The sequence below is a fragment of the Dama dama genome, chromosome 24 (genome assembly GCF_033118175.1).
Source record: "Dama dama isolate Ldn47 chromosome 24, ASM3311817v1, whole genome shotgun sequence".
Lineage (NCBI taxonomy): Eukaryota > Metazoa > Chordata > Mammalia > Artiodactyla > Cervidae > Dama > Dama dama.
In genome coordinates this window covers 39,199,180-39,214,960 of record NC_083704.1, presented here as the reverse complement: position 1 = coordinate 39,214,960, position 15,781 = coordinate 39,199,180, and the positions used below count along the sequence as shown (strand labels likewise).

At 39.2% G+C, this 15,781-nt stretch overlaps 1 protein-coding gene across 2 annotated transcripts; it reads left to right on the top strand.

The window, feature by feature from the left end:
- The first annotated feature begins 2,033 nt into the window (after positions 1-2,033).
- On the top strand, positions 2,034-14,858 carry KBTBD8 (kelch repeat and BTB domain containing 8). Of its 2 annotated transcripts, XM_061128116.1 has the most exons (4): positions 2,034-2,118; positions 2,766-2,976; positions 7,170-8,284; positions 11,036-14,857. In XM_061128116.1, exons 1-4 carry the CDS (start codon positions 2,103-2,105, stop codon positions 11,497-11,499), a joined length of 1,806 nt encoding a protein of 601 aa, XP_060984099.1. In that variant the 5' UTR covers positions 2,034-2,102; the 3' UTR covers positions 11,500-14,857. The 2 variants fall into 2 exon arrangements, with proteins under 2 accessions (XP_060984099.1, XP_060984100.1); XM_061128117.1 differs by lacking the exon at positions 2,766-2,976 and having other exon boundaries at positions 2,046-2,118; positions 11,036-14,858.
- Positions 14,859-15,781: the final 923 nt, after the last annotated feature.

Here is a 15,781-nt window from a genome sequence, read left to right as displayed (position 1 = left end):
GCCAAATTTCTAAAATCTTCAACAGGTGGCTACCAAAAGTCAAACTCAAACAATAAAACCCCTATTTTAATAGGCTCGAAAAGGTTAACAGGTAAAATACAAAACACCCAATTAAACTTGATTCCGATAACAAGTGACATTTTACTATAAGTATCTCCCCAATATCGCGCCTTCTGTGTTTTTATTTGCTAAATTTGGCAACCCTAAAGATTGATGTCATTTCTCTTGTGTGTGTTAGTTGCTCAGTTTTGTTCGGCTCTTTGTGACTCCATGGACTGTAGCCTGCCAGGCTCCTCTTTCCATGGAATTCTTCAGGCAATAATACTGGAGTGGGTAGCCATTCCCTTCTCCAGGGAACCTTCCCAACCCAGGGATCGAACCCAGGTCTCCCGCTTTATAGTCAGACTCTTTACCATCAGAGCCACCAGGGAAGCCATCAATATTGTGAGTAAAATTCCCACTATTTTCAAAAAGTAGAAAGCAACAACATTTGGCTCATAAAAAAATGGAAATTTAAAGTCCTGAATAACAAAAGTTAAATCAATTTCATTCATGCAGAACTGTGTATACAGGGTTATCAATGTCCACATATCCCAGCTCCAAAGAAACACCAATTCTTGTTAACCTGCACAGAATTATAATACTTTGAGCTCTAAATTATTCAGCCGACCTTGTAGGACAGAATTGTATTGTTTTTCCTCATTCTATATGTTCCACAATTTCAATTTAAATTCCGAGATCCTTCATCAGGAGATTCAACTGTTTGGTCTTTTCAGGATTAGAAAAGCCATGCTCATGCACTAACTATATATCATCCAAAATTTCCTTCCTATTCGCTGGTAAGACTTCCTTACAAGTGAAATATCTGGAAATAGCATTTCCAATGTTAGCTCATTTGTGCCTTACATTTATTTTTCAAACATTAACTACCTATAATGTGTCAGGCACCCTGTTAGATGCTAGAAATACCCGACAAGAAAATCAAAACATGTCAACAGTAAAACATTTTTGTTTTCTTTCAAAAGACTTGCTGCCTATGAGGCAGCTAGAAAAAGAATTATTATTCACACATTACAGGTGAAGGAGCTAAGTGACCAAGAATTAAATGGTCTTATCTAAAGGTCCCACATTAAGAAGTAGAGCCAGGGATTCAATAACCGTCCCTCGTTTCAGGCTCAGGGCACTTTACAGGATTTCTTCAAAGGAAAATCCAGACTACTTAGTATCTTCACCACTCAATTTACCAGGAGCAAAAAGGAAAGCGTCTTGTATCCCTCTGTAATGTCCACGTACTCTTAAAAGTGGAACAGGTGTTCCCGAGTGCTCAGGAGAAGCAATGCATTTTGTGGGAGTTAAAGATCCCGAGCAGCGGTTGTAACCAGACCAATTAATCTGTGGAAACCGCAGCACTCAGCCAAGTCGATGCTGTTTCAATTGGGTGTCACAGGTGACTCATCAAAGATGGCTTGCTTTTTGGCCTCCTGATATTTTTCTTAGGGGTGAGGTGTCAGGTTTCCTTCCCATTTTTGGACAACAGCTCTCTTGTCCATTTCCAAATTTTTCTCGTTTCACAGCCCTCACATGGACCCCCGCTTTCGTACCGGAAGCTAGTCATTGGCAGGAGGTTTAGGAAACGAAGAACCAGGTGGGGGGAAAAAAAAAAAAAAAGAACCGGGGGCCTGGAGAGAGGCCTAAAATGGGGAAATTTGCACTTCAAGAGCTTTCCCTACCCCAGCTCTCAGAATGACAGCTCGCCTCAGCCAGAAGACTACCTCTTCCGGCAGGCACTGCGCGCCCCACAGACACAGGCTGGCGGGCTCCCCGCTCTCCTCCTCCACCCAAAACAGCCAATAGAAATTCCGAGCTTGGGCCTCCGCCCTACACGGACCACGCGGGAGCGGGGGCAATAAAACTACATTTCCCGACGTGCCGTTGCGCTTCTCGTGGCCAATAGACCCCCTGATTTCGGAGCTTAGGGGCGGAGCCGGATGCATAGGTCACCCCATTGGCTAGGGACGGCTTAGAAGAGCCGGAACCCGGGAGAGAGAGAAGCGAAATGACATTTCCTCTTTAAATAGCTGGAGCCCGGGCCGCGTCTAGAAATGGCCGCGTCGGCAGGTGGGTCGTGTGGTGGCTAGGGAGGTGTGGAGGGGAGGTGGGCCGGGGGCCAAGTTCGGGCTGCGAGCTTAGGCGGCGGCGATGAGGACTAGGAGAGAAGGATGGAGAGGTGGACAGAGATGAGTAGAGGGAAGATGAATGGCGTGGAGGGAGGTGGGCGGTCCGGCCGGACAGGGATGGGGAGGCCGGGTACCCGCCGCCGCTCTGACCTGTTCGCAAGGCGGTTGAGGAGGCACTGGCGGCCGCCATCCATCGAGCTTCCCTTGTGAGGCTCCTGCCCTCCGCTCTCAGCTGGGACGTTCTGGCTGTTGGCGGAGTCGCCGCAGCCACCTCGCCTGTTCTGCCTGCGCGGTCTGTCGGCGAGCACGGGGCTTCGGGCTCGCCGGGCTCCGGGAGAAGCAGGCTGGTGTTTGAACTTGCATCGCACCTCGCTCTTTCCCATATCCTATCTCGCGTTCTCATTAAGGGAGTCTGTATACATATGTGTATTTTTGTAGCGGGGAGAAAGCAAGCCAAGCCAACAAACAACCCCCAGCCCCATCCCAGAGACAACAACAAAACAAACAAACACAAAAACAAAAAATAAAACCCGCAACGCCGAAACTGGCCCCGAACTTCTTGTGGTTGTACGATTTTTCTCCTCCTAGATTTAAGTAAGTCTTCCCCAACACCGAATGGAGTTCCATCTTCAGACACAGCCAGCGATGCCATGGACCCCTTGCATGCTTGCAGTATTCTTAAGCAACTCAAAACAATGTACGATGAAGGACAGCTGACAGACATTGTAGTGGAAGTGGATCACGGGAAAACATTTTCCTGTCATAGAAACGTTCTTGCTGCAATCAGCCCTTACTTCAGGTATGATGTTGGTGGAAACCTCTATTGATGTCTGCACCGAGTCTCCGTCCTCCTTCAGTACTGCCCACTTCATTTTTATATTGAGATGCAACAATGACTGAAACTAATGCATTTGTTTCCTAAGAATAAATAGCAGGCCCTATTTTATTAAGCCCCCCCCCCCCCCCCCGCCTTTTTAAAAAAAGCTGACAGATTCTTCTAGAATTCAGATGACTGGTTTTAAGTCAGTGAATATGTTTTTGTTTGTATGTTCCAGAAAAATCTAAAATTGCACTGCCCAATATGGCAGCCACTAGTCACGTGTGGCTAAACTTCACTTATCTAAAATTAAATAAAATAAAAAAAATTCAGTTCCTCAGGTACACTAACCACATTTAAAGTGCTCAGTAGCCACATGTAGGTAGTGGTTGCCCCACTGTACAGCCCAGAAACAGAACCTTTCCATCATTGGAAGTTTTATTGGACAGTGCTGATCTGGAATTTGTTCCAGAAATTTATCCAGGATTTCTTTAGTGCATGTTAACTCTTTTACAATTTAAAAATTAATAGCGTTTTCTTTTAAAAACAAATTGCCCACTTAATGGACTGTCTTAATCCCATGATGGTAACAGCAGTGAAATAAAAATCAGTGAAATACAGTTTCTATGTGTGTTAGGCTCCACACTAGTGACTATTTCTAAGATTTCCAGAAGTATTTTAGAGGTCAATTTTCATTTTCATTTATATTCATCTTTATATATTATAAAACTTGGAAAAGTAAAATTTCAAAACTTGGGTCTAAAAAATAATGTCATACTCTAAGAAAAGATCAGTGATAAAGGCAATTTCCTGTTCAAGTTTAACTTTTTGTTTGAAGTGCTCACTTTAAGCCTTTTTGTTTTCAAAAATGGTGCATGAATGACTGTGAAGTAATTTTCTCAACCACACGGTAAATGTATTTTTTCCTTTTGAAGGTGCTTACCATTATAGGGCATATAGCAGTGTAATGTTCCAGACAGTAGTTTCTGGTTCCTCCTTCTCAGAATACTGGGTTACATATAGTCACTTCAGTTTGATGTTTGTGATGTAACCATTTAGATTTGCATTGGATAGGCCACTGGACTATTAAGTATTAACCATAACAAGGGAGTGACCTGGAAAGAAAAAAGAAGAAACTGGTATACACAAAAGGTATGAAGTTTGGCCTCTAATGAAAATTGCTGGTGAGATTCAGTTATCTAGGTTATCCATTAGATATGGTTAGGTCATTTATGTGTTTATATATGCTATAGTTACTGCTGATCAAGTTCTAGGCAAAGCTCACTTTACCTATGTCACTTTATATAATCTTTATAATTCTGTCTCTACACTCTTGTTATTACCCTTTTACATGTGAAAAAACTGAGGCTCAAAGAGGTTAAGGGAACTGCCTAAATCATCTAACTAGTAAGTGGCAGAGGCTGGATTTGAGTCCAGAGTCAGGCTTCTTAGTCACTGTATAACTTTTAAGGAACAAGAGTGTGTCCTCTTTAAATTTTAATTTACAGAAGTGTTAATTGTATATTAGATTTAAATAGTAAAAAAAAAATTGAAACTTTAAAGTGAAAATATTTATTCAGTGTAATTTTATATTCTGGCTTATTTCATTTGAATATCACACTTGCTTAAAATTAGTTTTGAGGACCTGACAGATCTCTTGGAAAGACGTACACTGCAGTAGATTTTCTTGCTTTCCAAGAAGTTAAGGAAATGCTTGGAAGACTTTCTAAGCATAAGATAGGTGAAGTCAAATGAAGGTATTTGGCTAGAAGACTCAAGAATTAGGTTCTTCTCACTTGACTAGAGCTTTTTGTACAGAAGTTTCTTGGGCACCAGTTGTTGCACCTTATGTGAGATGTAGAAAGTCATACTTAATATTTGCAAATCTTGCATCACTGATGGAAAAAATAGAATAGCTTGCAATCTGCCATGGCTGTTTCCTGATCCCAGAGACTTGTCAGAAATAAAATGTGTATGATTATTAGAAACATGTTGCTCAGGATTTTTGTGTGAGGAAGTACTCCCACTTTATATAGAGTTTACATAAAGAACATGATAGACCAGGGGAGAACTTGGATGTCACATTGCTGTGTGTGAGGCCAGCTTATTCAAGTCAGTAGAGTAGCTCCCTTGATAAAGGGTTATGTGGTAATGTTCTCCTTTGGGATTTAATCTTTGCATAATGAAGGGCTTTCTTTTTCTTTTTAATTGGGACCTATATAACTGAGTTTTTCAGTACCTGAATTTAAAAGCAGCTCATACATTGGAACATTTAGTTTTCAGTCATTTAAGGGGGAAAAAAAAAGTCTGCAGGATATGAAATTTTGCATAATAGAAGTAAAATTAGGACTCAAAGGATGGTTAACCCAGGTAACAAGCCAGGTCCAGGTACCCCTGTATACCTCCAATATTACATATTGCATTTTTGAATTAATTTCATGTTTTTGACGAAGATGTTAAAGTGGTCTGAAATCTTCCCACTCTTTTTTCATAACATCACACTTAAAATAGGAGAGGTCTGGATCTGAATAATCAAGTTTATCACCAGTGTTAGGTCAATATCTTCAACAGACATCTATTAAGCATTCTAGGGCATACCATCCTTTTCTCAAGAGGATTTTAAAAGAGCTTTTGACCTTTTTCTAAGTTTCATTTTAAGAACTGCTTAGAAAGAAACATCAAAGCAGGGAGAAGAAAGGCAAATGATGTTTATAAATGACTAGGACTTTAAATAAAAAGCTAGGCTTTTGACTTCTTAATGGTTTGGCCAAGAAAGTACCATGCTGTGCTGTCTTAGTCGCTCATTCTGACTCTGTCCATGGAGATTCTCCAGGCAAGAATATAGGAGTGGGTTGCCATGCCCTCTTCCAGGGGATTTTCCCAACCCAGGGATCAAACCCAGGTTCTCCCGCATTGCAGGTGGATTCTTTACCAGCGGAGCCACCAAGGAAGCCCAAGAATACTGGAGTGGGTAGCCATCCCTTCTCCAGGGCATCTTCCCCACCCAGGAATCAAACTGGGGTCTCCTGCATTGCAGGTGGATTCTTCACCAGCTCAACTACCAAGGAAGCCCTGAAAGTACCATAAAAGCACATTAAAAAGGAAAAGAAAGCTTGGTCTCAAAGACAAAAACCTGGAATTTTTGAAAACGAACAAAATCAGATCTGCAACAAATCAGTTAATTCTTAAATTCTCTTTAGAAGTAGGCATTTTATTAATATTAACCCTAGCCAGATCTTTATTTATGGCCTCCCAGGTGGCTCAATGTTAAACAATCCATCTGTGATGCAGGAGACAGGGGTTCAATCCCTGGGTTGGGAAGATCTCTCGGAGAAGGATATGGCAACCTACTCCAGTATTCCTGCCTGGGAAATCCCAGGACAAAGGAGCCTGGAGAGCTACAGTCCCTGGGGTTGCAAAGAGTCAGATACGACTGAGCATCAGTGAGGCTAACATTTTTATTTATAAATAGATAAAACTATGGTAACTTTGAGAAAATAAAGTATATTGCTTGATTTTCTCAAGCAAAAGGATAACTGATGAATTGATGTGCTTTATATTCTTTATAGTGATCAAGGAAGCATTCAAAGGATAATTATGTTAAAAAGGAGTAGGAAGAAAATAAGAACTTCTGAAGAATATCTTATGTTTCTAAGCTAAAATTTTTAAAGATACATTTTGGGCACAGGTTGCCTTGTAAATTTCCACTGGGTTATGAGAAGTTCTATTAGACAGTCTCTATATGCTAATGTGTCACACTGATACCCCATAGGTATTTGAAAACTTTCTGACTGACCTGGTGATTGAAAATCTTAACTCCCTAAAGCAACTTGACCAGAAGCCTGCATGGGGTTCCAAGGAAAATAAGATGTCCTAGAATATGTCTTGCCACTTTTCAGTTTGATTTAGTTAGGTATACTCTGCTTTTCTCAGAGTTGGCACAAAGTAGACCGACTGGTCCTGAGAACAGGGTTTCTTTGAGATTAGCCAGATTAAATCCTTCTGCTAGATGATCCACTTTATCCCTTTCCTGATATTCAGGATATCAGGAAACACATTAAGACATGTTTTTCAATTTCAAAAGGTGATCCTTGTGATAACTTTATGCTTTTACAAGCTTGCCACAATAATTTTTATTTGTAGTGCACATAAATTCACCACTCTTTCCTTCCTAGATCCATGTTCACTAGCGGCCTTACAGAAAGCACTCAAAAAGAAGTTCGAATTGTTGGTGTTGAAGCCGAGTCGATGGATTTAGTGTTGAACTATGCCTATACCTCCAGAGTTGTTCTGACAGAGGCCAATGTTCAAGCCTTGTTCACTGCAGCTAGCATCTTCCAGATTCCCTCCATCCAAGACCAGTGTGCTAAGTACATGATCAGTCATTTGGACCCACAAAATTCTATCGGGGTCTTCATCTTTGCTGATCATTACGGTCATCAGGAACTTGGAGATCGATCTAAAGAATACATTCGTAAAAAGTTCCTGTGTGTCACCAAAGAACAGGAGTTTCTTCAGCTGACAAAAGACCAACTGATAAGTATCCTAGACAGTGATGATTTAAATGTAGACCGGGAAGAGCATGTTTATGAGAGTATTGTAAGGTGGTTTGAACATGAACAGAATGAAAGAGAAGTGCACCTTCCAGAAATTTTTGCCAAATGCATACGTTTTCCTCTGATGGAAGACACCTTTATAGAGAAAATTCCACCTCAGTTTGCACAGGCTATCGCCAAAAGCTGTGTGGAAAAGGGACCAGCCAGTCCCAATGGCTGTACACAGAGACTTGGAATGACTGCATCGGAAATGATCATATGTTTCGACGCAGCCCACAAACACTCAGGAAAGAAGCAAACAGTGCCTTGTCTAGATATATTCACAGGAAGAGTGTTCAAACTATGCAAACCACCAAATGATCTGAGAGAAGTTGGAATTCTTGTATCACCAGATAATGATATTTACATTGCAGGAGGGTACAGGCCAAGCAGCAGTGAGGTATCCATTGACCACAAGGCAGAAAATGATTTCTGGATGTATGACCATTCCACCAATAGGTGGCTTTCCAAACCCTCCTTGCTTCGAGCCAGAATAGGCTGCAAACTGGTGTACTGCTGTGGTAAGATGTATGCAATCGGAGGGCGTGTCTATGAAGGTGATGGGAGAAACTCACTAAAATCTGTGGAGTGCTACGACAGCAGAGAGAACCGCTGGACTACTGTTTGCGCCATGCCTGTTGCAATGGAGTTTCATAATGCCGTGGAATACAAAGAGAAGATCTATGTTTTACAGGGTAGGTGTCTAAGTGGTTAAAGTATTTATTGGAGTAGTCTGTTCTTTAAGGGACTAGTAAAGAAAATAAAATTTTCAATCAAAAAAGGCAGGTGCTTTCAAGTTCCTAAAATGATCATGTAAGTTTTTTATGTTCTTACTGTCTTTTGACATCATGTGACATAAGTATTTTTGAAAACTTTTTTTCCCGTAAATAATAGTTCAGCATTTGAGAAAAACTATTTCTGTGCCATTTTAAAGACTTTAAACAAGGAAGCAAGTTTGATACATGACTTTTTGCAGTTGAATGATATATAATCAAGGGATGGTAGCAGGTATTCTTCTTATGGAACTTACTGGACTAGCTTAAAAGAGAAAAAAAGAACAAAGCCTCAACTGCAGTTATACTATTCAGTTGCCAAAGAATTTTGTATGAAGTCTTATGATGGCAAAGGTTATGAAACTCACTTACAAAGAGTTTGAAATCACACTGTTCAAGATTTCAATTTCACTGCAGTTAATGTTGTCATCCATAATACAGTGTTTTCAATTTTTTTTTCACTGAAAAATTTTGAGATGTCATCTTTTTAACCTTATAAGGTGAGCGGGATGGTAATATGCTTAGCTTAAAAATTTTTGTTTAAACAATTGAAGACTGGTACCTTGGTAAAGATACAAGAAAGAGGAACTGAGTAACAGTAAATAAGGTACTTGATTCAAGGTTCTGATTTGTGCTAATATTTTCCTTGTGTTTGATTTCTTATTTTAGTTGCTTGAATGCTGAATACAGTATTGACAATACCAACATCCTTCTTCTTCTTTTGCATTTCTTAACTGCTTATATATAAATGCTTTTCTTCACTACTATTAAAAAAAAATAAGGAAAGGGGTGCAACTTCTGTGTAGATACATATGATTTTTTAGTTTTTTTCCCCATTGTAAGTTTTTTTTTTTTTAATGTTCTTTGCCGTAATCCTTTATTTGACTTAAAATTTCTTAGAAATGCCTAAACCCATTTGTTTAAACTTCAGTGTAAAGTTAATTCTCCAGAGAGAGTAAGGAATACTCTCTTGTGCCTCATTTTAATTGAATGGACGCCTGAGATGATGTAGGTTTGTTGGTCTTGCCAAAAAAATGGAGTATCTGAATGAATGTAAAATCTATCAAGAATGGTTAGATAGGGCTTCCTGGGTGGCTCAAGTGGTGAAAAATCTGCCTGCAGTCCTGGAGAGCCAGGTTTGATCCCTGGGTTGGGAAGAGCCCCTGGAGAAGGGAATGGCTATGCACTCCAGTATTCTTGCCTGGAGAATTCCATGACCTGAGGGGCCTGGTGGGGGCTAGAGTCCCTGGGGTTGCAAAGAGTTGGATACAACTCAGCCAGTAACACATTCACTTACATGGTTGGATAGGTTATATCATCCAATATGATGAAGCTCTCTCTTCATAGATTTTTGGTTTTACTGGCTAAGCAGTTATTTTTCAGTAGAGACAGAATTAATTAGAAGACTCCCAAATGGAATGTAAAGGTTGTATATTAATTTAAATACTAAAGCAAAGTAACAGTGAATTAACAGAATTTCAGGGCTGGAGTGAACATTGTTGAATCAGATTGTATAAGACAAATCTGAGGCACTGAGGGTTTTAATTGCCCATTACTGGTTTTAGTTTATTAAAGACAACTTTAGGTTTAAAAATCAACTTGTAAAATGTATTATCTTTCCTCTTTATAAGAAATTTGTAGCGAGGTAGTACATGGTAAAAAGTGTTCATTCCTGTCTTCTTTATTAAGAATCCTGTTACATTTTAGTCAAAAAGCATAGGGAATATGCAGGCAAAAGCTGAGAATTTAACAAGCTATTTTATGAAAACCTGGATTTTTTTCAGCATCACTTTTTTTATTAGGTAGGCAGTTATATTTATTGATAGGAGTTAACCTAGTTCAGAACAGTTTTCAAGGGGAAGCTCAATTTAGAAGTAGGTACTTCTGATCTAAACAAAGCCTCTTAATATAAATAAACTTGACATGAATAGTCAGAAGATCATGCCCTACTGTCAGTGGCTATTGGAGTACCACTTAATCTGATCATAAAGGGTTCAGATTTTCATGTCAAAGATTTTATTTGATTCTTTCAAATAAAAGATTTTAATGTTATAATTAGCCAAGCTCTTGTAAATCTTCACTAGCTTAATTCTTTTAGACATTTTTACATCGGCAGTGTGACTCAGCACACCTTTTCATTGTCAAAACAGAATGGAAACTGCCTCAATTCTATAAATGATGTGCATGTTTTCTATCAGCTTAAGGTCATATTTTCTCCTCTTGATATTTGTCTTTGCCTTATAGCAACACTAAAGTAAACATATTAGTGGCTCATAGATACAAATCTGAACAATTCTATGTACTACCTTATAATTAAATAACTAGCACATAAATTTATAGTGGCTTATTCATGATTGAACCTATATTCATATTTTTATCTTACTGGCTAACCATTAGTAATGATACTTTTTATAAGAGCTGGCTTAAAATCAATTTTCTGAAATACCCAGATATTTGGATAGAGTAAATGAAACCAAGCTCTTAACCCTTATACTGCCATCAAGCCAAAGTAACTTCTCATACTTACCCAGTTTGAATGCCCCAAATCAGGTTGATTCTAATATTATGTTATGTTGTGCCATGGGATGTAGATGTTTTAAGCTATCTTATATTTAAATGTTCATATTCTTGTTTTGTTTTCTCTCTTTTTTTTTTTCCTTTCTCTTTCTTTAGGAGAGTTTTTCCTCTTCTATGAGCCTCAGAAAGACTACTGGGGTTTCTTAACCCCCATGACTGTGCCTAGAATCCAGGGCTTAGCAGCGGTATACAAGAACTCTATCTACTACATAGCTGGAACCTGTGGAAATCATCAGCGGATGTTTACTGTAGAAGCCTATGATATTGAGCTCAATAAGTGGACTCGTAAGAAGGACTTTCCATGTGATGAGTCCATAAACCCATACCTTAAACTGGTACTTTTCCAGAATAAACTCCATTTATTTGTTCGAGCTACTCAAGTGACCGTTGAAGAACATGTCTTCAGAACCAGCAGAAAAAATTCCCTTTACCAGTATGATGATATCACTGACCAATGGATGAAAGTGTATGAGACCCCAGATCGCCTCTGGGACCTAGGCCGGCATTTTGAATGTGCTGTTGCTAAGCTGTATCCTCAGTGTCTTCAGAAAGTACTTTAATGAATGGCAGGCCTTAGTGAGCTCACCGGCATCCTGTGCTGGAGGAAACTTAGTCTTTCAGTGATAAGAAGTGCTGTCAGTATTTAAGAAAGCTGAAGAGAGTTTACACGTGGAGATGGGTGCTGTTTGAGATGAGTGTAGGGAGGGATTTCTTTTCATCCATGTGATGTTTTCATTTCAGTAAGCAAAAGGTAACAAAGTGCAATTATCAGCATTTTTTTTTTTCTGGTATAAAAGTAATCACATCATTCTAGAATTGTGTGATGAATAGTCACTGAGATACCAGACGAATTGACAACTATGCACTCTTAGAAGAGCAGTTAGGGTACTATGGGTTAGAGACATCCAAAATAGTTTGATGTGACTTTTTATTTTAAATACGGGTAAAAATTTGAGGCAATATCACTAGGACTTTAGCTGTGACCTCTCTGCTACAGAGACGCACTAACTTAGATCCTCATTCTGAATATGTGTATATTTTGTGTACTGTTTTCATGTTTACTGGATTTAAATGTGTTATTAGAGTAGTTTGAAGGAAAAACAAATCAGTCTCAGAAAGAGCTTTTAGTTGGCTTATTTTATATTTCCCATGTTACTTTAAGTTAAGCTAAAGTTTTAAAGTAGTTTTGTGTTGACAGTTTTTTCAAGTGCTAACACTGTCTCTCTTTTTTTTTTTTTAATCTGGAGTAGGGTTCAAATTCAGAGGTGGCTGGTGCTAGTATAATTTAACTCATGTGTATAGTTAGGTGTATTTCAAATGTCTGAGCCTATGCTTACCTTTCAAATTGGTATGTTAGTTTCATGACCATAGTACTTGACCTGCTGAACTCTTGTGATTTCGCAAGATTCTCTACTTAGATGATGGCAAGCTATGGCTAGTTACTGGTCTAACTGGATTCAATCTGAGAATAGTGAAAAGACTATTTTCCTCATTTTGCACTAACATGGGGCATTTTGTTGCCTAACCTCCTTTCCATCCTCTACCTGTCCATTTATTATTGGTACAAACAGAGCAGAATGTGAAGTTTTAACTCCTACTTTTAAAATTCTGTTTTCCAGAAACATAAAACTCCTGCAATAGTCTCATTTAATGTCTTTTGCATTACCTATGACAATTAAAACCTCATTTAAAAAAATTTTTTTGCACTTAACAGTTATGAATAGTTTTGCATTGAAAACCTTTGTTCTAACTGCAGGTGACTGAGAAGGAAAAGTGTGAGTGAATAGAACCGTAGCATTATAGGTACTAAATCATTTTTCATATTTAACTGATTAATTTCTAACAGAAATACTCACAGAGAGGACAAACCAACTCATGTGTTATACCTAAGGCAGATATTTAGATCAGTAACTTATTTTTTACTCTTCCCAGAATAAGTAATAAAGGGTATAAGTATAGCCAGAGTCTGTCCTTAACTGGAACATTTTGATTCCCTTAAAGAAAACAAACTGGCACGGTTTGTATTAAAAACTCTTGCACAAATTGTAATGTGATACTGTGAAACAAATCGAAAACATTGCCTCTTTGCATCACATACCTCGTTTTTCGGAAACTTTCCAAACTGCTTGTCTTAGCTCTCTACAAGCAGGGAATGTTTCCTGAAGCCGAATTGAAAGTGGACAGCATTTAGAGAATTGACATTTTAAAATCCAGTCTTGGGAAGCTGGGTACATGCTTTCTTCTTGCTGGCCTTGGTAGTGTGTCTATAGTCTCCTTACTGACTGTCAACTAATCACCTATTCTTTTTCTTCTCAGTTTTTCTTTATCTTCGTGCTGTTTTGGGGCTTTTTCTGTGAGCATTTTGAAGCATCTACACCGTGATGCATTGCCAAGGGGAGGAAAAACCAAACTAAACATTATAAGAGATGTTCCCATAATTTATTTTTGAAAGCTTTGTTGCTTCCTGAGACTTCTGCCGCTTTTTGACAATCTCCTGTATTTATTTAGAACACTGTGTTACTTGAAAACATGACATTAGAACATTAACAATTTACATGTGCCGTGTGATGTATAGGAGTACAATGTACTGTGGTTAATTCTGCAGTCGATTTATTCTATTGATCTGCACAACAGTTGATCCTCTAACAATTGATCCTATAACAGTTTATATTGAGGATGTGATCTAAGGATAGTGTGTCAAAGCCAAGGTTTAGAATTTGCTATGGAAGTATCAATAGAATATATATTGAATTTTGTATGAATAACTATTTGTTTAAATTATATAGCTGGGATATTTTGCCACTTTTCAGATGATTTCAGAAGAGGTTCTAGAAAACTAAGATTAGTAATATGTGTGGGTCTGTGTTTAGATATTTAAGGTACATTTGCTTAGTATGATGAGAATATAAGTAAAAGGCATAATGGGTACTATAGAATTAAAATAGAGGGTGACAGACGCCAGTTCCACTTGAGCTTTGTTTTTGCATTTGAAGAAAGTATGTAGCACTTTCCTATGTATTTTTTATACATTGAAAACTGGATGTGGTATAACTATGTTATAGGGAAGTAGAAATTGTATTCTTTATTTTCCATCTTTGTTTTCTGTTATCCTACAAAGTTGATGCTTAAGCATCAAGCTGATTTCATGGGTGCATGAGAGAAAGTGGATGTGATCTTGCAAGGAATCAGATTTTCTACGTGAAACAGTTTAAAATGGCATTCGATGTTCTGTGCTCAGGTATGTAGTTAAGTACTGTAGTCCTTTGGGGGCAAATGTGTAGATATTTTTAAACATTTTGCCATAATTGCACAATTTTTTGCATTTTTACCTGATGGCATTGTTTCTTGTAATAAAACTTTTTCTGACGGAAAAGTTCCATTGTCATAAATTGACCTCTGACCTAGCGAGTTTGGTGAAAATCATGTAATACCTTTTATTGGGAATTGGAGGAGATTTTTATCTACCAAATGCCTGGTCTCTGGTACAAAATGAACAAGGTAATTCATAATGCTTGAATAATGCTCTTGAAATTCTGAAGCAAGCTCACTCATCGGTAGCCCCTTTGTTGAGTGGTTCTGCCCTCATCTCTCGGTGTCCCACTCCTCTCTCTCACAATTCATGTCAACCCATAAGGAAATCCTGTTGCCTCTTCCTTCAAAATAGACCTCGATTCTCACCACATATCTCTTGCACCACTATCACCCTAGTCTAAACTAACCGACCTTGTCTGCCTTAATGCTGTGCCACTGAATTGATCTTTTCTCAATCACCTTTGTCTCCTTGTAATCTATTCTGTCCACACAGTAGCCAGAGCAATCCTGTTGAAACATAAGTCAGATTACTTTCTTCTGCTCTGATCCCAGTGCCTCCCCATCTCCTTTCATGTGAGAGCCACACCCCTTCCTCCCATGATCCATCCCAACCCTACTCTTGGGACCACATTGCCGTTCCACCTGCTCACTCCATTCCAGCCACACTGACTGCTGTTCCAAGTCCCTCCAACACTAAGGCCTTTTTCTTTGCTGTGTCTTCTGCTGAGGAAGCCCTGACAACACACTTATTTCAGTATTAAAACTCCAGACAGGCCTTCCCTGACTACTTTGTGTAAAACAATGCCTTCCAAACTCACCCCCACCCATACCACCAGTCTTTTCCCTATTTATTTTTCATACATCTCCCCCCATTCAAATGTAAGTTCCATGAAGGCAAGGGATTTATTTTATTTCTTGTTCACCTCAGCCCAGCGCTTGGAACCTACAAGGCATTCAAAGTTTGTAAAAACCAAATTTTCATTTCAGTCTTAGAAAACCCTGAGAAGTGGCAGAACCAGTGCTATCACCTCTGTTTTATCAGAGCAGAAACACAAAGCCCAAGTAAATTGCTGAGGGTCATGTAACTAATGAGACGCTCACCCGGGATTAGAGCCAAGCACTCCACTTTGACTCAATCTAGTTCTGACAGGTGCTCCGTTGAAAAGTGAAAGTGAAAGTCGCTCCGTTGTGCCTGACTCTCTGCTACCCCACGGACTATACAGTTTATGGAATTCTCCAGGCCAGAATACTAGAGTGGGTAGGCTTTCCCTTCAGGGGATATTCCCAACCCAGGGATCGAACCCAAGTCTCCCGCATTGCAGGCGGATTCTTTACCAGCTGAGCCACCAGGGAAGCCCAAGAATACTGGAGTGGGTAGCCTATCCCTTCTCCAGGGGATCTTCCTGACCCAGGAATCAAACCAGGGTCTCCTGCATTGCAGGCAGATTCTTTACCAATTGAGCTATCACAGAAGCCCTAGTTTCTCCATTGTGTGTTAGTTGTTCAGTCTCGTCCAACTCTTTGCAACCC